Source organism: Pinus tabuliformis, chromosome 2_2, assembly GCF_031772625.1.
Source record: "Pinus tabuliformis cultivar Carrire ecotype Pingquan chromosome 2_2, CPIR1, whole genome shotgun sequence".
NCBI lineage: Eukaryota > Viridiplantae > Streptophyta > Pinopsida > Pinales > Pinaceae > Pinus > Pinus tabuliformis.
Window position 1 is genome coordinate 1,314,335,718 of NC_142300.1, and position 24,280 is coordinate 1,314,359,997.

General features: G+C 41.3%; 1 protein-coding gene across 1 annotated transcript; it reads right to left on the bottom strand.

Moving 5' to 3' along the window:
- Positions 1-17,286: 17,286 nt before the first annotated feature.
- Positions 17,287-17,733, bottom strand: LOC149198363 (uncharacterized). Its single transcript, XM_089409026.1, has one exon. It carries the CDS (start codon positions 17,731-17,733, stop codon positions 17,287-17,289), a length of 447 nt encoding a protein of 148 aa, XP_089265152.1.
- Between the last annotated feature and the right edge of the window lie 6,547 nt (positions 17,734-24,280).

The following is a 24,280-nucleotide window of genomic DNA, read 5'->3' on the forward strand; positions in this document are numbered from 1 at the left end:
CTCTTCCAAAACTGGTAAGAAGCTGAAGTCTTCTGCTAGAGGAAGTGATCCTATTGTTTTAAAAAGGGAAACCTTCAACCATGAAAGGGAGGCCTCACCTCGCATAAAAGTGAGAACTTCAACCTGAAAAGGGAAGTCTCAACCTGTGATGGTTTAAGGATAACCAACAACTCTGGAATGCTTAATGAAATTCCTGGAACTCTTCCAAAACTGACAAGAAGCTGGAGTATTCTGCTAGAGGAAGTGTTCTCAATTTTGTTCCTGGAATTCTTCCAAAACTGGCAAGAAGCTGAAGTCTTCTGCTATAGGAAGTGTCCCAATTTGCCAACTGAAGGCATGTTCACGGGCATCTTTGTCTCTGGCTACAACTCTGAAATTGGTGTGGCAGGTTGTAGCTCAGGCTCGCTTGATGTGGCTTTGAAGCTTGTAGATGACCATCATTTCCCCCCCTATCAGATACAAGGTGAGAAGATGGAGAAAACTCAACTGCAAGACTGTTCAATATTGTGGAACAAGTTCTGACATGTGTTTGGAATATCTTCTTGGCTATTGATGCCCATTGCCAAGAAGCGATCCATCCAAGATGAATCTTTGTTCTTGCAGGGTGTTTGTTGCTGAAGCATCTGTGTGAAGAATGGCTAGTTTTATGACAATGCTTACATGGATGAAGATCAAAACAGTGATCTTTCAAATGGCCAACTCGGTCACAGTGTTGGCATTTCACAATCTGTTGTTGTTGTTGTTGTTGTTGTTGTTGTTGTTGCTGTGGAAGAGAGGCAGAGTCTGGAATAGCTGGAGGTGAACTGTCATGAGGAGCAGGTGAACTGTCATGAATGAATCCAACACTCTGAAACTGAATGGGCTTTGAGTAGTCTGGAATATGAAAGGACAAGTCCTTGTCATATCCAAGACCAGTTCTGTGCTTGTTGTGGACAAGCTGTTCCCAAGGTCTGATGATGGGCTTGGGAAGTGCAGACTGAGTTTCTACATCTGCATGTACAACTGCTGCTTTATTTGAATGAACGGTAACATTATTGACTTGCTGCTGATGGGTTGCAGTCTCAATGTTCTGAACAGAAACATGTCCAGAATGATGATTCCTCTGTTTTAATTCTTCTTGTTGTAGCTGAGATTCAAGCTGCAAAAAATCAATCTTTTCCTGTGCATTTTGTAGACATGTCTGAATTTCTGAGAGAGATCCTATGCTGATTTGTAATGTGTCATCAACAGTAGATTGTATAAGAGTTTTCATGAACTCTAATACTTCACTGATTCTGGCCATTTTTCTTCAATGTCAGATTTACACCTTAAAAACTGATCACAATTATTACTTAATGCAGAAAAGTAATATCCACTCACAGTACACAGCAATATCTTGTATAAATGTGCAACAAATGAATCAGGGAATCAATGCATATATATATGTAGACAAAAACTATAATGGGTTTTAAATATAATGCCACAATTGGGGCAGCAGCAACTGCAAACTTGCTTGGATCCTTCAAGTACTCCTTTACTTTCAAATCAGAAATGATGGCTATCAAAACTTCAATAATTATACCATGTCATGGGCATTGGAATGAATCTCTAGCACGCTGAAACAACATGATAGACCTCCTTACATGTCCAAATACTTAGCAAACTGTATATTGCTGGTCATATATACCATAGCATGTTATCATGACCTTTCAAGAGCCTTCCAACTATCCACAATTTTAGGAAAACCTATAGAATATTAGAGAATACTCGCCCCTGTATATGTAGCCAATTATTAAGGAGATTTGACTCTTTGACAATGATAAAATCTGCCCACAAAGGCCAACTCGAAGACAAACTGATAGAACTTGATTTGAAGATGCTTTGAAACCAAATTTTCCTCTTGAAATAGGCTCCTCTTTGTCTAGACAGCTGTAAATATAGAAGCCTGAGCCACAACCTCCTGCACTAGAATTTTCTCAACCACCTCCACCTTCAACAGATGCCAAATGATGAAGAAATGGTTCAGAATATTGAAATTCTTTCTGAATTTGTTGTAAAGAATGGGCCTGAATTTGAAAATATGGCTCGGGCTAAGCAAGTAGGTAATCCAAAGTTTTCATTTTTATTTGATGGAGCACCCAGCAGTGATGCGGCAATTGGATATCAGTATTTTTAGTGGATGAAAAAAAAAGTGGGAACTGCAAATAACTACAAGTGAGCAGGTGGAAAATCGGGGTCAATCTATACAACCATCAAAGACACCTATGTATAGCCAACAATCAATAGTCATGCAACTGGAGTATGCAAAACTTCTGATGAACAAGAAAGTGGGAATTTATTTCACAACTCGACTATACAAGCTGCTAATGGTGGCGAGAAAAATGAGTTAATACCTACAAATATATATTGGATGGATATTTGGCATTCAGATGATCCGGGAGAAATTCGACAAACAACAAAGTTTGATGACCAGCTAGGACTTGATGGCTGCAAATCTTGCCCATAATCATATAGAGCCAATATATGAAAAAACAGTAAAATGCTGCAGATTAGTGGATTTGCTCGAAAGAGTCAATCTCGTTGATACCAAAAGGCCTGGAAATGACTCCCTGTCGGATGCTGCAAAATTGAATGTTCTTTGCAAGATAGAGCCACCACCACCTCGTGAGACCTAGACCGGCTCAAGCTCTGAATCATTCATTCATGCCACTGATACCAAATGGGCAGCGTTAAAGTGCTGAAGTCGTCCCTCTCTCAACGCTTTCTCCAATTATTCATATGTGACATTGATATCTGGAGCTCCATAAGGATTTTAAATCTTCACCAATGGTTGACTCTAACCATGTCCTCTTCCCCTTTCCTTTCATTATTTATTCAGGAAAATAGGCGCTAACAAATCGATGAATCATTGCTAAATTTCCTGTGAAAACATAGAGCAAATCTATTTATATATCCATGGGCTTTAAGGCGGCTATCCACAGGCTGGCTTTCGATTGGGAAGGATCAATCGAATTAAAGGTGGACCGAACTACATTTCTGATGGACGGTCTTCTCAATCATAAAGCGGAGCCGTGCCGAACTATTGTTCTGGCCTTTACGTTTTCACAACTCTCCAAACATTCAAAACTGGATTTTCCAAACACCTGAAAAAGGAAACGCCTGAAAGAAATTTTTGTAATGTGGGTGCTCCGATACCATACTACAAGGCAGGCATCAAATAGCTCTGCCAATGGCTATAGGAAAACCTGAAATTCTCCAATGATTGAAAGCACAATAAATTAACCAATTCAAAGTTTCCGCCCTTATAACTGTTCAAATTGCGAGACCCATGTCCAAGATTATGCCGAATGATAAAATCCCAACAACTCACAACACGAATCAAACAAACTTATTTGTCAACGTAAGTCCAAGATCCATGCTTACAGTTTCTTTGCACAAATACAACACAGTTGATTTCTTCAACCTACAAAAATCCAAGAACTCTCGATTCCCAACACTAACCTTCCATTTATAGAAATAAAGGAACCCCACGTTTCCTCTCACTCACAACAATCAATACCGTCATTGACCCGTCCTCACAACTCAGTATGAAGTTATAACAAGAACAACAACTATGACCAAGATCATCCGCCAAATAATCCGCCAGAATTGTTGCCCTCTCAAACAATTACACCATCAGAACTATTTATTTGTCCAAAGCCTTCCAAAGAATCAAGCCCTCAATTCTGATGACTCTCCATTGATTTTGAAACAAAAAAGCAAAGAAAAGACAGGTTGAAGTACCCAAAATTGTCAGTGTACTGTTAAATTCTTGCATATACAAAAGCGATGTATACCAAAAACCGCAGAGCCCCTTCAACGAATCTGTCTCCCACGCATATACCACTCAATAATCCGTTGATACTACAAATGCATTCAATACCGAACCATAACACATTCAATAGGAGCTGGACCAGCGTTCAATTATCAGCATGTCAGGCCAGTTCAACGCACAACATTAATATTCAAACACATTCAACTGTTATGGGACAACGTTAATATGATATGGACAGATGTGCAGCACAGGCAGAGGTAGGTTATTTCAGGTCTGAGGGGAATAAGGTAGAGGCAGTGGTCAGAGATGTCAGTCAGCAGCGGATTTCAGGCAGAAGATTCTCAGGACAGAGCGCATGCAATGTCAGGAGCAGCTGATTATATGGAGGAGCAGTGCAGGCAGTGGTATTAATAGGTTGCAGCTAAAATTTAGCTGAATATTCATAAGAAAATATTCATGAATTTCATGGCATAAATAAACTGCACAGAAAAGCCATAAAACAAATGGCTCAAATTAATTATGCAGGGCAGGAATACGCCTGCTCTGATACCATGTTAAACACACATGGGCAGCAAGAGAAAATATGAAAGATAAAACATGAAGTACAATTTTTATTAACAACTGAGATACATTTATAGTACATTTTTGTGACCGTTGGGTTTCACATCCCAAGGTATCTTGGACTACTTAGTCTATTCAGCTTCCACACTAACCCATTTAGGATTAGGTGTCCAACAGTTTCTGAGAGTGGCAGTAATCTTGTGTCCTACAAATTTCCCTCCCCCATCTGTTATCACTTCCCACAGTAAAACATACCACACGAATAACCCAAAGAGGAAGTTAATCACGGCTTCCTCTATGGCTCTTGGTAAATCTATTGTTTCCACCCATTTCATCACATAATCTATGGCAACCAATATGTAGGCTTTTTGATTTGATGGCGGATGGAATGGGCCAACAAAGTCCAATGCCCATCATTAGAAGGGTTTTATGATAGTTGGGGTTACAATGGCATTTGATCAGATTGGCTAGGTCGGCCCATCCTTTGGCAGCTATCACAAGCCTAGGCATATTTCTTGGCATCTTTAAAAATAGTGGGCCAATAATAACCCATCTGTAGTACCTTATGCCATGTTCTTCGATTTGCAAAGTGACCTCCAAAGTAGACTCCTATATATAGAAAGGAGGTCTTTTCATTTGTATCATCCAAGAATTGTTCATTTATGTAATGTAAAGGAGGTTGCCCCCTCGAAGAGGCTGAATTCTAAGGCGTTGATCTATCTTTTCTATCTTTTATTGAGCTGGTTTCATAACACGTCATGGAAAGCTTTCAGGATGTCATTAATCTCATCCTCACAAATGCATTTTCGTATACACATGTCGGACCCTGTGTGAAAAAGATATATGCCAATCGAAGAGAATCGGGCGTTGTGTTGAACGATATGTTTCCTCTCCCTCGCTATCAAATGCCTGGGCATCTTCCCTACTTGTTATAGAAATTTTTAGGCACTGCAACCCCAAGCATAAATGCCCATAAACCAAGGGCTCCTAAGTCCCTAAAGGTGTTGTTCCAACCCCTAAAAGAACAAGGTCAACTAATTACAGCATCTCCCAGAAGTTCTCCATGAAAAACTACTCAGAACTGGTCAAAACTGGACCATTTCACCTGTTCCATAGGCAAAGTACGTTGCATCCCACCTGAATACACACAGTAGGTGCGGTGCATGTCAAAAATCCCTTCTATGGGGTGCAATGGGCGAGAAGGGACAAATGGCAGGGTCAATCCGCAAGGTGGAGGAGCATGGAATCTTCCAGAAACCTCTCCTGTGACACTTGCCTCTCTGAATTCGACAAGGATGAGTAAGAGTCATCAATCTCCAAGTGGAATAAAGAAATATCAGAGAGAAGACACTAATCAAATCTCAAAAGCTGACTCACCTCGCTTGCAGACATCTATATATGGATCCCTCGTCCCAGAGATCCAGAGGCTGGAATTTTGTATCTTGTAAGGAAGTGTTGTTGGTTTCTTGGTGCAATATCATAGTGTTGGGTGATCTAAGCTTTTCATGAGGTGAAGAAGGGCTTACTTGCTGAGAGGATGATGTTGGGTCAGAAAAATTGGTTGTAATTCTCTTTGCTCTTTCTTGATTATCAATAAAGCTATTCAAGTTTTCCTCCATATTCTTGTATGATTGATGATTTATGCATTTATGTGGTCAATGTACATCTGATCCTATATTGTTTATGATAATATATCTATGTTCTTGGATAGTGTTATGCTGCTTTGATTCTACAAGTACTCTTTGAAGTTGGGTATACAAGGAAGTGAGTGGCAAAGACCTACCAAAAGAGAGAGGAATCGAGCAAGGAACCAAGCGCAAGAAAGAGGTTGGTCCCCTTATTCTTCTCTTATCTATTTCTCATAAAGGAAAACGAAAGTAGTTTTTAGTGTGTTTGTTTCTAAGGTAGCTACCAGCCTTAGTGGGATTAGCAGCTCTGCATAGACACTATTCCCGATAGCAAAATGGTGACTCCGCTGGGGAGCGAGTAGATTGTTTATTCATCTACATTTGTTTACTTTATAAACTTACAGACGGAGCCTGAAGTCAAGCCAGCTAGCCTTCGAACTGCATTTGCTATGCAAGTGCAAAGTAGATCAATGCTGCTTCAGTCAATCTCCGGGTTTTGTTTATGAATTAAACGATTGATTTACAAGCTTTCTAATTGCCATCGTGGTGGCTCTAGTAACCTCCTTAGATCTACCCCTGTGATTGATTTATTGATTACCACTTTCTTGGCCTAAATCCCTGAACTGAATTGCAAACTATGACCCAGAATCCAATAAAAGTCTCGTCCCTAGTCCAGTGCACTGTCTGTTCTCTGAACTTCAAATGCAGCACACTTCTCGAGTGTAGTAGGGCGTTGCATTTCAGTTTCACTTTGTTACAGGTGCGCTGATCAGACAAGGCCTTGTTCCTAAATTTTGGTTTCTGTGTTCACTCTCTTCAACTCTATTCAGGAGTTTTGATGCCTGTAGTCAGTACACCTCTGTTTGAAACCCCTTTCTTTGCTGTTATTCCACCTCCATTGTGCAAAGAACTGTAACTGTTTTTATGTATTTTTGAGTCATTTTTAGTTCTCCTTTACAAAGAAGTAGCGTAATTGTACTATCGTTTCTTGATTTGAAAGTGTTGCAAGTGTCGTTTCCAGTCATAGAAGAGAATCTGATTGTTCTTGATAGTCGATTACACTGTTAATCTTGTATTTGATCTGAATTAGTAGTTTTTTCTAGTGTCGAAAGCAAGTTTTCAATTCCAAATCGCAAAGTGTTGTCATTGTCCTCATTTTGTTTTGAAAAGAAACTTGTTAGTAATTGTCGCTTTGGAAAATAATTCAGATTTGCGCTTAGCTTTCTTTTTATCATTCACACATTAAGAAGGCTGAAAACAAATACATGCATGTGCATTTGCATTTAGACTGCTTGTTGGTTTGATTTAGGACAGTGCACATAGTGTGTGCTTTATGCTCTTTGTTGAAAGAAGGACATCTCTCTTTCCTTAGTAGCTAGGATTTTCATTGCAGAAAGAAGATTAAACGACTGTTTATCATCTTAGATTTCATTTTAGGAATTGTACATCTACATCACGTGGTGAACCTGAAAGGAAAATTTCTTAAGCAAGATCAACTATAAAATAAATTTAATGAATCTGAAAACGCTTTGGAACCTAACGCACAACGTCTAGAAGTCTAGGCTAGAGACGTATTTTGGCGTCGTAAAGCCTGGTAACTGTTGTTTTCACTGTTGGTTGGGTGATTCCTCCACTTTGAGATGATAAGTGCCAGTACGGACTTGTGCTCCCACGTACCGTCGAGTATATTTTGGGAGACCACAATAGGCTTTATCCTTTATCCATAGGAAGTTGTGTCTGCCGCCCTATCGATCGCGATGCACTGAACACAGCATTCGGGAAGATTGACTATCATACCGTAAAAAGTATTCTGCAGTTTTGCGATTGGTTTGGTAATCCCTCTCTCTAGATTTCCAGAGTAGTCCCTTTCATTCCTTTTCAGACTCCTTAATGTAAAAGTTCCATCTGAGCACTTGTCACTTCAGGCTCATTAAAATAAAAGGCGACTAGAGTCATCTTTTGTTTTCTCTCGACTCTTAAAAATCGAAAAAACAAGTTGTGTCAAAGCGTCTAAAATTCATCTAATTCAGAAACATACTTCCCCTTTGATTTTTATTTGATCGAGTAATCCGCAACCATGGAAGAAAGTCAATTGAAACCCCATCATTCGTGGAGGCTTACGAGTCAACCGTCTTTGTCTCCAGAGTCGAAACTGTTACGGACAAAGCGAACTTGTTTAACCGGTTCCAAATCCCCTGGTAAAGTTAGAACAAGTGTTCCAGCACCATCGGAGACTCTGGTTACTCCAAAAATTTCTGGTATCCCTGCCTTTACAGAAGAAGTTCAACAGCCACCAAAGGACAGTAGAACTGATCCTAGTGTGAAGGTAAACACCCGTGTTACTAAGCCAACTCCATCTGCAGCTGATTCGGAAGGTGTTATTCCCCAAACATCTGTCGCTGCAGATTCTATACCTTCTTCGGCACCAGAAATATTTTACGGACCTGACGGTCTACCTCTTCCACCTAGTTTGATTGCTATAGAAGAGATTGTGGAGGATCCTCCATCGAGTACTCCATCGCGATTTGGAGTCGGGATCACTCTATATCCTTCTTCGTCAGAAATTAGTATACCACCATCGGAAGCTCCTGTAGAATCACTAGGCAATCTTTTGGATAGACTAGAAATTTCTGAACAACCATCGACATCAAGGACTGTGTCATCCGACACAGCGATGGCAGAACACAACGCATGGCTTCGCAACCATGGCTCGTGCAATACCAACAACTACAATTCCAACAAGTATACCAAGGATCCGAGCAACAAATATTTGCAAATAGTGGGCAACCGTATACTCAAAACGGTCAAAATCAATCGTTCTACAATGGTTATGCCCATCAACCTTACCAAAGTTACCAGCATCAAATGCATTATGTTGGTATGCAAAGACTAACTGCTCAGGAAATTCCGTCATATCCTGGGTATGCTTCGACAAACCTGAATCAACAGTTACCCTTCGTGGCAACTTTGGAGTTACTGGATCTAAATAGGTTAACAAACAATCCAATTGCTTACGCCCCTTGGTGGCCAGCGATTTCGCATAAACTTCCGTCAGATACTCCTAAATTTAATGGAAATCCAGGTGAAGACCCATCGAATCATGTGATGATATTTCAATTGTGGTGTTCATCAAACACCCTAAACGATGATTTGATTAGACTTCGCCTTTTCCAGAGGACATTAACTGGTCCGGCAGCAAAATGGTATATCGAGTTACCCAAAGCTTCGTTTGACAACTTTAGTACCCTATCCACAACCTTTCTAACCCATTTTCAGTTACCAATAAGGTACGAAATGGGAACAAAACTTCTTACCAACTTCAAGCAAACAACGGCCACTCACATATCCGATCATATTCATGAGTGGCAACGTCGTCGTAGAATGGTAAAAATGTATGTTCCTAATCAGCTTTTAGCTGAATGGTTTATTCAGTCATTATTACCTTCCATTACAGAAGATGTGGCAAAAGGAAGAGTCGTCACTGAAGAGCAAGTTATTGATCGTGCGCAATATTTAGACTTGATTTATACTCAGTCTGGCACGCTCTATGATAAAATCCCTGATGATCCCAAACCGGAATTTTCCGTCCCCCCTCCTCCTAAATCGAACAATGAATCTCATGCCAGCGATGGCGTGATTGGTACGACAGACACGAAATCAACAAAGGCTACATCTAAAAAGGCCTGTAAGATTTCCAGTCAAAACGCAAAAGAATAACTTCTCGCCTCGGAGGTAAATGCCGTGTCGACCGACAAGGGCAAACAACTGAAGCAACTAGGGGGCAAGAAGAAAAAGAAAGGGAGAAAAAAGAAGCAGGATGATTCATCTCCTGAAAAACTTTTTGCAAACCCTTATGGGCAAAGGAAACCCCCTGCGGGGTGTCAGATATGCGATGAGGATCATCGGACGAGAGATTGTCCACATAAAGCTGAAGTTAAGAAACTCTTTAAGAGTTCAAAAACCTCAGCAGTATTCACTGATCCGTTTCCAAACCCGAGAACCAAACTGGTTGCTAATCAAAATGCTTCCCGATCCCAAGTGCTTATGTTGTCTATCTCAAAGCAGCAAAATGATGCTTTGACAAGGAATAAAGATTACGGGAATCCACAGCTGTCGAATAACAAGGCTAATGAACAACCTAGTAGTTCGACAACAAATTTGACCGAAGTTGTGCCACCCATCATTCCTGAACCAATGATAAAGTCGCCAAAGGGAGTAGTACACAAATTGACATTTAATCCTCGTGCAAAAGTAGCACAGAATTATAATATAGCAGAGGACTTGGCCCAATCGTCGTCCGCTATGTCGACACTTGAGGTATTGCAAAATTGCCTCTCCCAAAAGCAGGATCTATTATCAGTAATAGGTGGGATTGACCAAATGGATTCCAATCTTGTATCCTTTAATCACAAAGGATATGACCCTCAGTTACCAGCTCAACTAGCTTTCCTTATTCAAGTGAAAGCCCTCAACAAAACTGTTCATCGAACAATTGTTGATGAGGGGGCATCTACATGTATTATGTCGATGAGTTGCTGGAAAAATTTAGGCTCACCACCCTTGTCGCGATCATCAACAATGTTAAAAGCATTTGATGGATGATCATACACTCCATACAGGATTTTAAGTAACTTGCAAGTTGAACTAGGGGGAAAAATAGTAGAAATTGATGTTAAAGTAATCGACGGAAACCTCGATTACAACATCCTACTGGGAAGGCCCTGGATATATGCCATGGCCGCAGTTGTGTCGACCTACTTCTTGCATTTCCCTTTCAAGGAGGAATTACAATCGTCGACCAACAAACATTTCTCCCCAACAGTTCACAAGTTACGGGAAGCATTCCAATGATCCATGGAAGCAACCATTTGCTTCAAAATATCGGAGTAGGTCTCCTAAAAGACCCTGCCTTAATGGGTACTTTTTCCCTACCACCTCTGAGTAATCTGGCGGAAGTGGCCACAGTGGAAACCTGCAATATGAAATCTTCTATATCTAATGGATTCGGAAGATTCCTAAACATTTTGTCAGCATGGATCATCGCCATTTTAGAAATATTGTAGTAATCAATTTTCTTGGCCTGGGGGAAAACCCAAATCAATGCTCATCGAGTGTATGGATAGATAGGTCTAAGGAATATGGTACCTCTTAAAATCCTTGGTCGCATGTACATTCTACAGACAAAGGAATCATTCAGTCAATGATATTAGGGTAGGCACCATGGGAAGATTACCACCATCACTCCCATCTCCTGGATTACAACGAAGATTATTCCAATGACCTTAATCATCCCAGTTTTTGATTTTCTATCAAACACTGTAAATACGGTGGATTGTGAGGATAGTTCTTTTCCAGTGTCAACCTCATTAAAAAATGAAACAAATCCCTTTCCAAATCGAGTCTTTGACTATGATCTCGTAAAATCCAAGTCGAATATTTCAAAGATCTCGAAGGTAGACCTTCATTCCAACCACCGTGTTGAATGCAATGAAGCTTGGGGGGCATGCAAACTTACCACGAGCAATGTTTCCACAAAGTTCAAGCTCATTAAAAAATAAACCTAGCCACAAGCAATGTTTTTTTTTACTTTAACGGTTAATTTTTTTGATTGGCGGCAAAACAGCTACCGTGTGCTTATTACATCAAAAAAGATTCCTCATTTTTCTTGTCTCTCAGATTTCTTGTTACACAGTGAGTCCATGGACATGCTTTGTCACAGAGTCATCTTTTGGGGAGTAAATTCACAGAGTCTCTGCCTAAATGGTTCTGAACATCTTTAAAGGGTCGATTGTCCACACAATCATTGGCTGTTACTTGTTGCCACTGGGAGATTTCAGAATTTGACTTGCTTCAACCTGGAATTTGAAATGCCGTCCTCTATCTCTGTTTCCAGTAGGAAATTTCGGATCTGAGTTGCTTCAACCTGGAATTTGATATGCCGTCTTCCATCTCTGATCATCAACCTCAACCAACCAGCGCCTTGGTTTTTCAATTATGGCTTTCAAATGTATGTCCCAAGATAAGGACATTTTTTAAAAAGAGGGATTGCGTTTTCCTTGGGAAAACAACTTGCTGTCGCTAACTAATATATTCGATGCACTATTAGGTACAATGTTTAGTTCAGCTTGCGCTAATGCTAGTTTAATATTTCCCTTTGCAAGAGACAATTCGGTGGAACCAATGGATATGAAATAATCTGTCACCAGATCATCTATCTGTAGTTAATCGATATTCCTGGAAAGGTTTGTGCTGCTAACAGTCTCAACAAGCTTAAGAGTTGAAAGACAGGAAAAGTTCCAGACTTATTGCTGCCATTCTTGGCTTTCTTTCGAAATGTGATTGGGGTAGCAGTAATAAACTCTTTTATTTCTACCTGAAGCACACCTGTACAGTGCATTCATCCAATCAATCAACAACACCCAATTCGGTTCATTATTCTGCTGGGAACAGAGTGTATAGAGCCTGCCAGGAACAGAGATTCCAAAGCATCTAACTTTTCTTGATTGCCTGCCCTTGGAGCTTGGTGTAATTGATTCCTAGAAACTAGAACAGCAAAAGCCTGATGGGTATCCGAGATTGTTGGTTCAGTAGCTGATCCCCAATACATCATAAATAACAGTTTTCCTGGGTAAGCCTATTAAGGGATGATGCAGAGAGATTCTTCAGAGTTGACTGAAAGGGTTCTTTGGCTTCTGGCTGAGCCAAGATTGGCTTCCGAATCGGCTTGAGAATTTAGCTGCCTCATTATGTGGTAGAAGGAAATTTTCCGAAACTTGGCCAGCATGGGTCTAATTTTCTTGAGAATTCGGCCTAAATGGATCTGCATAGGATTCGAGAGTGAGTTCATTGCTTGAATGATGAGCCGAGAGTCTCCAAAAACCGTCAGGGATTGAATATTCTGTTTAATAGCCAGAGTCAGCCCCTGCCACAAAGCTAGAGCCTCATCTCTATTGTTTGATTCGATTCCCAGACCCCAATGATATCTGAGTAAAGTAGTGCCGTCGGAATTCAGCAGAACTCCACCTCCACCCGCAGCTCCAGGATTGCCTTTAGAGGCCTCGTCAAAGAATAGACAATGGTCATCTAGGGCCGATCTCCACTTTAGGAATTCCTGTTCTTCCAGGCGTATTTCCCACACAGCATGGCAAGGGGCTGGCGTAATAGGGATGGATTGATTATTTGCGACAATATCTTTCAGCCACATCTCCTCCTCTCTGTCCAGCTTCGCTTCATTCCTTAAGGCTAGCTTAGCTTCCAATGTCTCTCCCATAATAGCTTTAATTTTGGATATAACGTTGTTTGATGTGCAGATTTCTCCTCTGAAAATTCTGTTATTCCTTTCCAGCCATAACTTCCAACAGATGAATTTAGGGGTCCACATCCATGCAGTCTTAAGAAGGTTTTTTTTGTTGAGGCAGAACAATGATAGCTTGGCCCACTCGTGAAGCAGGTTTGGCACATTTCTTGGCAGCTCAATCTTGTCCGCCCTTGAGCTCAGAACCCCCTTCCAAACTGCCTTGGCAAAGGGGCACAGCAACAACAGATGATCCGATGTTTCTTCCTCTGATATACATAATGGGCATCTGGATGGCCCTTCCATTCCCCATTTTCTCAGGTTATCTCCTGTGAGAACACTGTTATGAGCAAGCGTCCAACAGAAGAAGTCTATTTTTGGGAGAGAAGGGAAGCTCCATATGAATTTCCATTGCGTTGGGTCTGGAGGAACATTCGGGACAACAATCAAACTTTTGTATCCTTCAGCAACCGAGAAGGTACCAGTATGGGAGCCCCACCCTCTTTTGTCCTTGGCTGTTGCTGACAAGGGAGATTTTCCTTGCAGTTTGTCTAATAGTAATGAAGCTTCAGATTGCAAATGGTGTGGTACCTCACCTAGATTCTAGCTGTCCCATCTTCTGTCAGCATCCTCCGTCCAGTTGGAGATGTCCCACAATGTTTCCTTATTGTTGAAATGCAGCCATAGTTTAATATTTGCCAGGCCTTTTATATGGTGTAGTGGCTGATCTCCAAGAATCTGATCTTTCCAAATTCTAATTTTTTTCCCATTACCTGGGATCCAGTAGAGGTTGGGACTGAAGTTCTCCAGAGCTGCGAAACAAAGCTTGGATATTGGGGAACCTTTGGAGTTTTTTGGAGGAAGGTCCAAACATCTCAAACGTTGACCTTGAAAGTATTTCTTCCACAGTACTTTCTTGCTCCAACTTATTTTCCCTACCACAATATTCCACAAAAATTTTGAGCCTAGAGCGAGATTTTGAGCAGCCAAGTCTCTCATTTGCAGACCTCCTTCTATGAATGGTCTCTTAATGGTATCCCAATTTACTAAATGAAGTCTTCTTTCATTGTTTTTCCCCCCTTCCCACAGGATTATCCTCAGCATACCATCCATTTTACTGAGAAAGGTTTTGGGGGCAAGGAGAATGGAGTGCTGAAAAAGAGGCATGCTTGTTAGGACAGATTTCATAAGGATTATTTTCCCAGCAGTGTTCAGCCAGGAGGCTCCCCATGCTTGAATTCTGAGCTTAAGCTTGTCCAAAAGGGGCATCCAGTGGGCAACTTTAGGGATGGATCTGAAAATTGGGATCCCAAGATATTTGAATGATTCCCAGTCCTGACAGATTTTCATTTCAAGTAGCCTAGCTATGTCAGCAAGAATTTTGGCTTAGCAATTCCAGCCATAGATTATGCTTTTTGAATAGTTTATCTTGCTGCTGGATGCTTTCCTTATATATGTCCAGTTCCTTTTTGAAATATCTGGCCGAATTAATGCTCGCTCCACCTAGTAGCAGTGTATCGTCGGCAAATTGGGCATGGTTTATGTCTTTGACATTATGCACCATTCTGAGGCCTGGCAGAATTTGGACTTGCCGACAGAAGTCGAGCTGGACAGCGGACAACCTTGTCTTAATCCCCTGGAAGCTGTAAAAAATTCAGTCGATCGTCCATTTACCAATGGTACAATCCAAGGAGAGGCAATGCAGGCTTTCACCCAATTTATGAAGTTTATTGAGAAGCCCATTTTCGTCATAACAGCAAACAAAAAGTCATGCCTCACCCTGTCAAAGGCATTAGCCAAATCGAGTTTTATTACCATTCCTTTCTCTTTTCTCTGGCCACTTGAGTGAACTGCCTCTTGAACCAGCACAATATTATCAAATATCTTTCTCCCTTTGATGAAGCCTCCTTGGTTCTCCGGTATGATGTCCGGCAGAATATTCTTGAGGCGAATGGATATTATTTTGGTAATCAGTTTATAGCTAGTATTACACAGCGAAATGGGTCGAAATCTACTGAAATCTGAGGCTCCTTTCTCTTTCGGAAGCAATGCAAGGAAGGCTGAATTGGTGCTGCCTCCTATCTTTGCGCAGAATTGGGACTTCCTAACCATTCTCAGGAGGTCTTTATTGATATCTGACTAGCAAGACTGAAAGAACCTAGCAGTGAACCCATCAGGCCCTGGCGCTTTATCCGGTTCCATGCAATCCAAGGCTTTCTTGAGCTCATCCATGCTAATCGGGGCAGTCAGCATATTATTGACAGGGTCTTGCACACAGAAGGGGATTAGATTATACGGATAGGCTTGAGGATCTATAGGCTGGTCATCAGGTGCTGAATAGAGATCTTTAAAAAAGGAGAATGCTGCTCTCTTGATGCCTTCAAAATCATTTACCACTGCATCTTGGAATCAGATTTCTGAAACATTTTTGAATTGCTTTCGAGCTTCGGCATGCTTGTGGAAAAAACTAGTATTTTTGTCACCGGCCTGTAACCATAAGTTTCTAGATTTTTTTCTCCAATACTCATCTTCGTCCCTACTAGCTTTATGAAGGGCTTTTTGTAACTCAACTTCTTTTTGGAGCAGACTTTGGGTAATAACTGAATCCTCCATTGATGATTGGAGGGTAGCAAGGTTTTCTATAGACTCTTTTCTCTTGGCAGCAGGTGTTTTCAAAGCTTTAGCCCACTCCTTGAGTCTTCTCTTAAGAGCCCGCAACTTTTCTTCCCACACGAAGAAAGGGGATCCCTATATTTTCTGGTTCCAGACTTCAGAAACCACCTCATTGAAACCCTCTTGCTGAATCCACAATGGGCTAAATCTAAATGGGATGGGGCCAAGAAAACCATCCATGGAGAGCTCGAGACTTATGGGTTTATGATCGGAGGTGCAGTTGGGTAGAATTTTGGATGATGCCATTAGCCCGCTAGTAAGGAAGGAGGCTTGAACTAGGAATTTGTCCAATCGAGCAGCTATGTGGCTGGGGCCTAATCTTTTATTAGACCAAGTGTATTTCCCAGCTGATGGTTTGATGTCCTCCAAATCCCAGCCAATCATGATATCTTCTACCCATTCTCTGGTTGGATCCCTTACAGGGGAACCACCTTTTTTCTCTTCAGCAGCTAGAGTAACGTTCAGATCCCCTGCAATAATGATGTTTTCTGGATTGTGCGATACAAGAAAGGACTGGAGCGAGTCCCAACAAATTTTTTTCTCCAATGGTAAGACCTGAGCATAAAGGTTAAACATACTTACTTGTTGACCAGAGTCTTTGTGAAGGAGCTGAGTGAAAATCCAGTGCTGGAAACTTTCTTCTTGAATCAAGTCGTATTTGGAGCTGTCCCAGAAGGAGGCAATCCCACCAGAGGCACCTCTAGCACTGACAGCTCTACCAGGGCCTTTGCGCCAGAATGTTTTGCTGGATTGGAGGAGAAGAGTGTCCTCCAGCTTTGTCTCCTGGATGAGAAAGATTTCAAGCATATGCAACCTCACAATGTCTTTCAGGGCCTCTTCTTTCAGCCTGCTACCTAATCCTCTGCAATTCCAGGAGACGTATTTCATTATTTACTGGAGTGGGGGGGAGTGGCTCCTTTTGGAGCCTTGTTATTCTTGCGCCCGGATCTGGTATTCATCATTCCCTTGAGAGTTTTCTGGGAACCTTGGAGAACATCCATGTAGGTTTTCTCCTCTCTCTGTTTCTTCTTGGATTTCCGGCCCCTGGTCGATTTGATAGGAGAAATGTGTGAGCTGTCTGATTCAGATTCTCTTTCTTCTGATTCTTCCCCTGAGTCAAAGGCAAGTCTAATGTGCTCGTCATTGCCTGCTTTTTCCCCTTGATCTGCCTTGCCTAGATGGGCATTTGATTCTTCTTCGGTATCTTTCCTTTTCTTCGGCTGATCTTCAGTTTCTTCATGTTTCTCTGAGGCCTCCCCCTTTTCAACTGTGGATGGGCCTTCATTTGAGACTGGTTTGGTCTTGTCATTGGACTGGGGATTCCCCTTTGGTCTTGTCTACTTCTTCTCGTTTGGCTTTGAGACTACCTTTCCCTTTTTTATTTCCTTCCATCCTTCTTCTTCCTCTTTGTCCCCTGATGGTGCTTTGGGGCAGTTTCGTTGAAAATGGCCGTGCTCATGGCAGATTCTGCATTTAAATTGCAGTTGCTCGTAGTCCAGCTTCTGGAAGTGGTGCCAATCTCCCACTGAAAGCTTGATGGCTTCCGGTAGTCCAGCTTCTAGGTCAACTTCCACGCAGATTCTGGCACAGGTGTATTGGCCCTTGTTATCAGCTTTGTCGATGAATCTGCCCAGTCCATTTCCTATCTTTTGCAGAGCTTGATAGCTCCAGCAGTGTATTGGCAGATTGGGAAGCCGAACCCAAACAAGGACCTCCTTTGGAACATCGACTGAGGGGTCAAATTCGGGTGTCCATTTATTCAGAAAGAGACCTTGGTTTCCCATGAAATATGGGCCATTTCTGAATACCAGATCTCGGTCTTCCTTGGTAGTGAATTCGAAGATGAAAAAGCCCCTTCCAACCGCGTAGCTGATCACATTGTTGGGAAGCAGGGGTCTCTAGTTTCGTTGCACCCATTCATCAGTCGATTTTGTTGTTGGCCACCGACCCATAAATTGCCCTACTAAACCTCTGTCAGCCAAGGCAAGGGCGATTTTGATTGTTTGGTCTTCCAGAAAAGCGATTTCTGGGATTTCTTCCAGCTTTTTGATAAACTTCGGGACTGTTAGCGCTTGAAATTTCACCTCAAGCTGAGAAAGGTAAACCTCAAGGCTACATCAAACCATTCAGCCTCGTAGCTAGCCCTACGGGGCAGGAGAAGGCTCTCTCCGGTCAATCTCGGTAGATCTTCAATGGGATGAGATGACCAACGAGGTAACACTGATATTAGGCTAGTAAACTGATTAAAAAGGTTGATTTGAGGTTTTTAGGGTTTTTGGTGACAAATTGAGGAATTGCAATTTTGGGTGCGGGGATTGGACACAGTTTCTGCAGGGGGTTCCTTGGGGCGAGGTAGGAAACAGTATTGATGCCTTAACTTGAGATGGATGATCAGGAATGAAAGATGAGGAGCTAAAGAGAGCAAACAATGACTTTGAATTCCCTTTAGACAGTAGAAAACATGGAAATTAAACAAATTTAAAAGCAGAGCATGGCTAGCATGAATTCCTACTTTAACACTTCATTTGTTTAATGTGCAGCAGTAAAGAAAGGAAATGAATCACATAAAAAAGCTTACAAGAACATTGAGAAACACACCATCAACACATGAGTCCACAAGAATCCCAAAGATGACTGCAAAACCCTGGTCTTCCTTAGCCAAAAATTGCAGAGATACAGTGAATAATACAATGATAGCTTCTCCCTCAAGAGTCCAACCATGAAAATGAGCAAGAAAGTACATAATATAGATGATCTAACCTCTTTCCCTGCCTCTATGGGTCGAGTTCACTATCCTAGGAGTTGTTTCAACCACTTCTAAACTAAGCACTACAATCTAGGCAGTCAAAACAACTTGCCTCTATAAACTTGGAAACCAGTTCATACATTCAATTTTTACCCTTTACATAAATGAATCTTCTAGAAGTGTTAAACAAGAGTAAAGTATCTAAAAAGTGTCACAATTACATCCAAGAGGACCATCATTAACCTCAAAAAGTCAAAAAGAGTCAAATTTGCGTTTTTTGGGCTGAACAAGTCAATTCTGGCAAAATCTGCTCAACGGGTCGCGCCCCCCTGCTCAACGCGTCGCACCCCTTTGGAGCTCTGTTTGAGGCACCTGCAGGTGTCAAAATTGGATGCAGGATAGCTCGTTGGAAAGGTCTATGAGTCTACTTTCCAACCCAACTAGAATTTTTTGATTTGGAGGTCATTTTCCCTGTCAAAACGTAATTCTCCCAAGACTGGTTTCTGCAACTCAAAAAAGGGGCAGAAAGTCGAATTTTGCATGTATTTTGACCTTTTGGAGGCCCAAAACTCCATGAAAACTCAAGTCCATCCATAGGCATATGTAACTTTGCATGAAAAATCTAGAAATGCTGAGTTTTTGCAAAAAGGAGCTGCCATGACAAAGGGTCTCACCGGGGGTGAGACCCGTTGAGGAGCCAAAACCTGTAAATTTCCAAAAATTGCCAAAATTACCCAAAACTTTCAGAATTTTTTGGGATTTGAGTTGTGGCTAGGCTATTGAGTGCCATGATCTTTGAGTGAAGCTTCAGCCAAGATACGGAGGGGATTTGGCCTCTTTCTCCTTTTTGTGCCTTGGCCAAACTCCTTGGATCCGGCGATTGTAATTTTGGCATTTCTCTAAAACCATGACACCTGTGCAAAAAGTGAAGGAGGTTTTTCTTCTTTGGCATGTTATGGACAAAAAACTCTCTCAGTTTTCCAGAATTCATCTTTTATTGCTCTGAAACATCATTTGAGTGAAACTTGTCCCGATGTGTGAAACAAGAGATAGTGGGGAGGGATGTTAGGAAGCAGGGGAAAGTGGAATCTCATAGATTGAGTGAGGGGAAGGGGTCGAAAAGGGCAAAACACAGGCCAAACCTAGAAAATTGCCAGGTTGTAGCTAGAAACTATGGTTTGTGCAAAAATGAGGAATTTGGCGGATCTAAGGGATGGGAAGTGTTTGATAAGGTAATTTAAGGATAGGGAAAGGTGTATGAACATCAGGAAACAAGTTTTGCTGGTGATTTGACCATCCAAGAGAAATTGCCTTCAAAACCCTAGGAGAGGGAAATGACCTTGCCTAGGCACAACTGAAGCATGAATAAGGTGTAACATGACCCAATGGAACCTAATATGATGATAGCAACCCTCTGAATGATGATAGGCTCAGTTGAATGATGACAGGGACTGACATTTGGACAAATTTGAAAAGTGTGAAAGCAAACCCTAGACATAATGCCTAGTGACCAAATTTTGCTTGAAGACTTACTGAAATGACAAAATTTGACCTTGACACTTCAAAATCACTTTGTAAGAGCACGTTTGATCACTGGAGGAAGGCTGGAAGGACTGACACTAACAGGGACCTCAGGATGAGTTCGTTTTTTTCCTCTCTGTGTTAGAATGCTTCTGAAGGCTTCTACTGGTGAAAGCGGAGGGGTGGGAGAGGGCTCCGCACCCCCTGGAGCAGCCATGGCGGTGGCAGTTGAACGCAGACCTAGCTGGTCGCATAACAGAGCGCGCGTGATGCTAAAACAGGCACGAGTTAGCCACAAGCAATGTTAGCATAGGGTTCAAGCTCGTTAAAATATAAACCTGCCTCGAGCAGTTTTAACGCGGAATTCAAGCTCGTTAAAAAATAAACATAAGCAATGAGCAAGTGTTTGCCCCGGCATTTAAGCTCATTAAAAAATGAACCAATTTCCAGTAAATAACCATCGTGAATGTAGCACTTCAGCCTTTGAAGCCTTGGTCGTGTTCTCATCATCACCTCCACTCTATATTGGCCGATCATTCACCTCCACTTGATTGTTTACCCCTTTTGAGGAACAGCTGCAAGAGTGATCTTGTTAGCCATCTTTGTGACACTACCATGATTGGAAAATTCCAAACCTTACCTGGAATCAGTTGCTACCCGAATCTATCACTCGTTCCTAAAAAACGAGTCTCCTTTAAGCTCTTCTCAACTGACTCATAAAATATGAAAAGATTGCCGAGCCATTGGCCTCTCCAGCTCGTTAAAGTGATCGGAAGTGCTATCCCTCCTTTAGATTTTAATATTTTTGGACCTGAGGGATTATTACACAAAAAGATCAAGCGCTTGTCTTGTTCAGCTCGTTAAAATTACCGAAAATTCATCCCTTTCGTATTATTTTATACTTTTTCGGACTTAAGGGATTAGGTTTTTTAGCTAAGTACCGAATGGCAGAGTGGTCGTATACAAAAAAACTTGGTAGCCAGTTATGTAATGTCTAAATTTGTTTATTGCATAAATAAAAGCTAAGAATTCTTTTTCTATTACTGTATAATTAAGTTCTGCAGGAGTAAGCTTTTTGCTAATATAATATATAGCATAAGGCTTCCTGTCCTCTTCCTGACCGAGGACAGTGCCTACAGTTGCATCTGATGCATCCATGGATATGTGAAATGGCAGCTCCCAGTTTGGTCCATGTAATACTGGTATCATCGAGACTAGCTTCTTTAAACCTGTAAAAGTTGTGTCACATTTGTCAGACCATTTGAAATCAAAATTTCCAGTTAAAGCATATAAAGGTGCAACAAATTTCTGAAAAGTTTTTAATAAACCTACAATAATAACCTGCATATCTCAGAAAACTACGTACCTCTGTCTGAGTACAGGGAATAGGCAGTAAAAGAATTACCTAGTTTTACGAGTAAAAGAATTGTAATTTTCGTTAAAATTACCGAAAATTCATCCCTTTCATATTATTTTATACGTTTTCGGACTTAAGGGATTAGATGACGAAAAAGTATTTTTTGGAGTTTCCTTTACATCCCTTTTCAGACTCTCTAAAAATGAAAAGGACCGAGTTATCTTTGTCATTAAACTTGTTAAAACCTAATAGCGACAAACTTGCCATAACAGACAAGAACGAGTTTCACTATCGCTAGGCTCGTTAAAACATAGCGATGGGTTTGCCCGAAGGGAAAATTATAGAACAAGCATATTTTATCCTCCTCAAGCTTGACAAAAATAAAGAGGTACTGGTCAGCAATGACTGGGGAAAAATTGGGAAGAAAACTTGAAGAAACTTTGTTGGTAGCAAGTCGCTCTTGAACATGACACTTTCACTCTGCATCCGAGTCGGGTTGGGTTGTTCCATTCGCTGGTCACATCACCATGGTTCCATCACACCATCCACATTTAGGGTTAATGCTACCAATCCATCATGTCAGTGTCTTCGATATGTTCAAGAGAAGTCACTCAGAGAATTCACCTGTGTCTCACCCACTATAATACATTTTTCGCTCCATTCTTTCATGACCGCCACCCTGAACCGTATATCACCAGATCGTTTTCACCTCCATCAAAATCATTTGCTCCGTTCCATGTCATTGATGTGGGATTCACTAAGGCCATCCTATGACAGATCGCTTCTTATCGACATCATCTCATTATCCAAGAAGTTAATCTAGGAACAACCCTTTCAATACTTTGAAGCTTGCATGCCTCAATGGCAAGTTTCTCACTTCCGGCGACAGGTTTACATCAATGGCCTTCGACCGAAAAATTTTGCATGGTGTTCGACGCCAAGTCCCTTATTCACACCACGTGAATTGTACTGTAGTACCTTGAGGATCATTATCATTATCGATGATTCCTCTCGTGCCTATTAACAGCTTACATCATTGGCTGGTAATCAGGCGATGTCTTTCCATGTTCGACTCCAAAACATCTCTCACATGGATCGACTTGTACTTTGAGTGAAGATAGAACGAGATTGAAGACCCTGGATCTAGTTTCATCCATCCGAGTCGCGATATATATTCAGGAAAATAAAGACATCAAATGTACATCATTGCTACACAGATAATCATCCAATCTAAGGGATGATGGCTCTACCAGAATCATTAGTCTACACTCAGACGATTTTCTGTCCTATGTACATGAAAATGAATTTATAAAGCTGAGCATGGGAATGCCCGCCTCAGCTAGATCATGAAAATAAAATGAAGATAATGTATTGTATTGTATCTTATTACAGTTCGCCTTCCAGCTCGAAAAAATTTCAGATCCTCATGATAAAGCATTTCACCCGACATCAAAAAGATTAATGACCTCATGCTTGAGGGGGAAACTGTTATAGACATTTTTGGGCAATGCAACCCCAAGCATAAATGTCCATAAACCAAGGGCTCCTAAGTCCCTAAACGTGTTGTTCCAACCCCTAAAAGAACAAGGTCAACTAATTACAGCATCTCCTAGAAGTTCTCCATGAACAACTACTCAGAACTGGTCAAAACTGGACCATTTCACCTGCTCCATAGGCAAAGTGCGTTGCATCCCACCTGAATACACACAGTAGGTGTGATGCATGTCAAAAAACCCTTCTATGGGGTGCGATGGGCGAGAAGGGACAAATGGCAGGGTCAATCCGCAAGGTGGAGGAGCATGGAATCTTCCAGAAACCTCTCTTGTGACACTTGCCTCTCTGAATTCGACCAGGGATGAGTAAGAGATCATCAATCTCCAAGTGGAATCAAGAACTATCAGAGAGAAGACACTAATCAAATCTCAAAAGCTGACTCACCTCCCTTGCAGACATCTATATATGGATCCCTCATCCCAGAGATCCAGAGGCTGGAATTTTGTATCTTGTAAGGAAGTGTTGTTGGTTTCTTGGTGCAATATCATAGTGTTGGGTGATCTAAGCTTTTCATGAGGTGAAGAAGGGCTTACTTGCTGAGAGGATGATGCTGGGTCAGAATATTCGGTTGTACTTCTCTTTGCTCTTTCTTGATTATCAATAAAGCTATTCAATTTTTCCTCCATATTCTTGTATAATTGATGATTTATGCATTTATGTGGTCAATGTACATCTGATCCTATATTGTTTATGATAATAGATCTATGTTCTTGGATAGTGTTATGTTGCTTTGATTCTACATGTACTCTTTGAAGCTGGGTAGACAAGGAAGCAAGTGGCAAAGACCTACCAGAAGAGAGAGGAATCGAGCAAGGAACCAAGCGCAAGACAGAGGTTGGTCTCCTTATTCTTCTCTTATCTATTTCTCATAAAGGAAAACGAAAGTATTTTTTAGTGTGTTTGTTTCTAAGTTAGCTACCAGCCTTAGTGGGATTAGCAGCTCTGCATAGACACTATTCCTGATAACACTACTACTAGATAATTTTCCACATTTGTGTACCATGGCGTCCTGACTATCATGGCAAACAAATGTTCATCTGGGAATTGGTCGTCCACTACTAGTGGATCATTTACCTTTGGGATTTGAGACAGAAAATCAGCAACTGGGTTTTCCTTCCCTAGACAATCCTTAATAGTAATGTCAAATTCCTGC

Bases quoted from the DNA above. Each gene is read 5' to 3' on its own strand.
- LOC149198363 (XM_089409026.1), bottom strand. From the start codon at position 17,733: ATGGGAAACCAAGGTCTCTTTCTGAATAAATGGACACCCGAATTTGAC.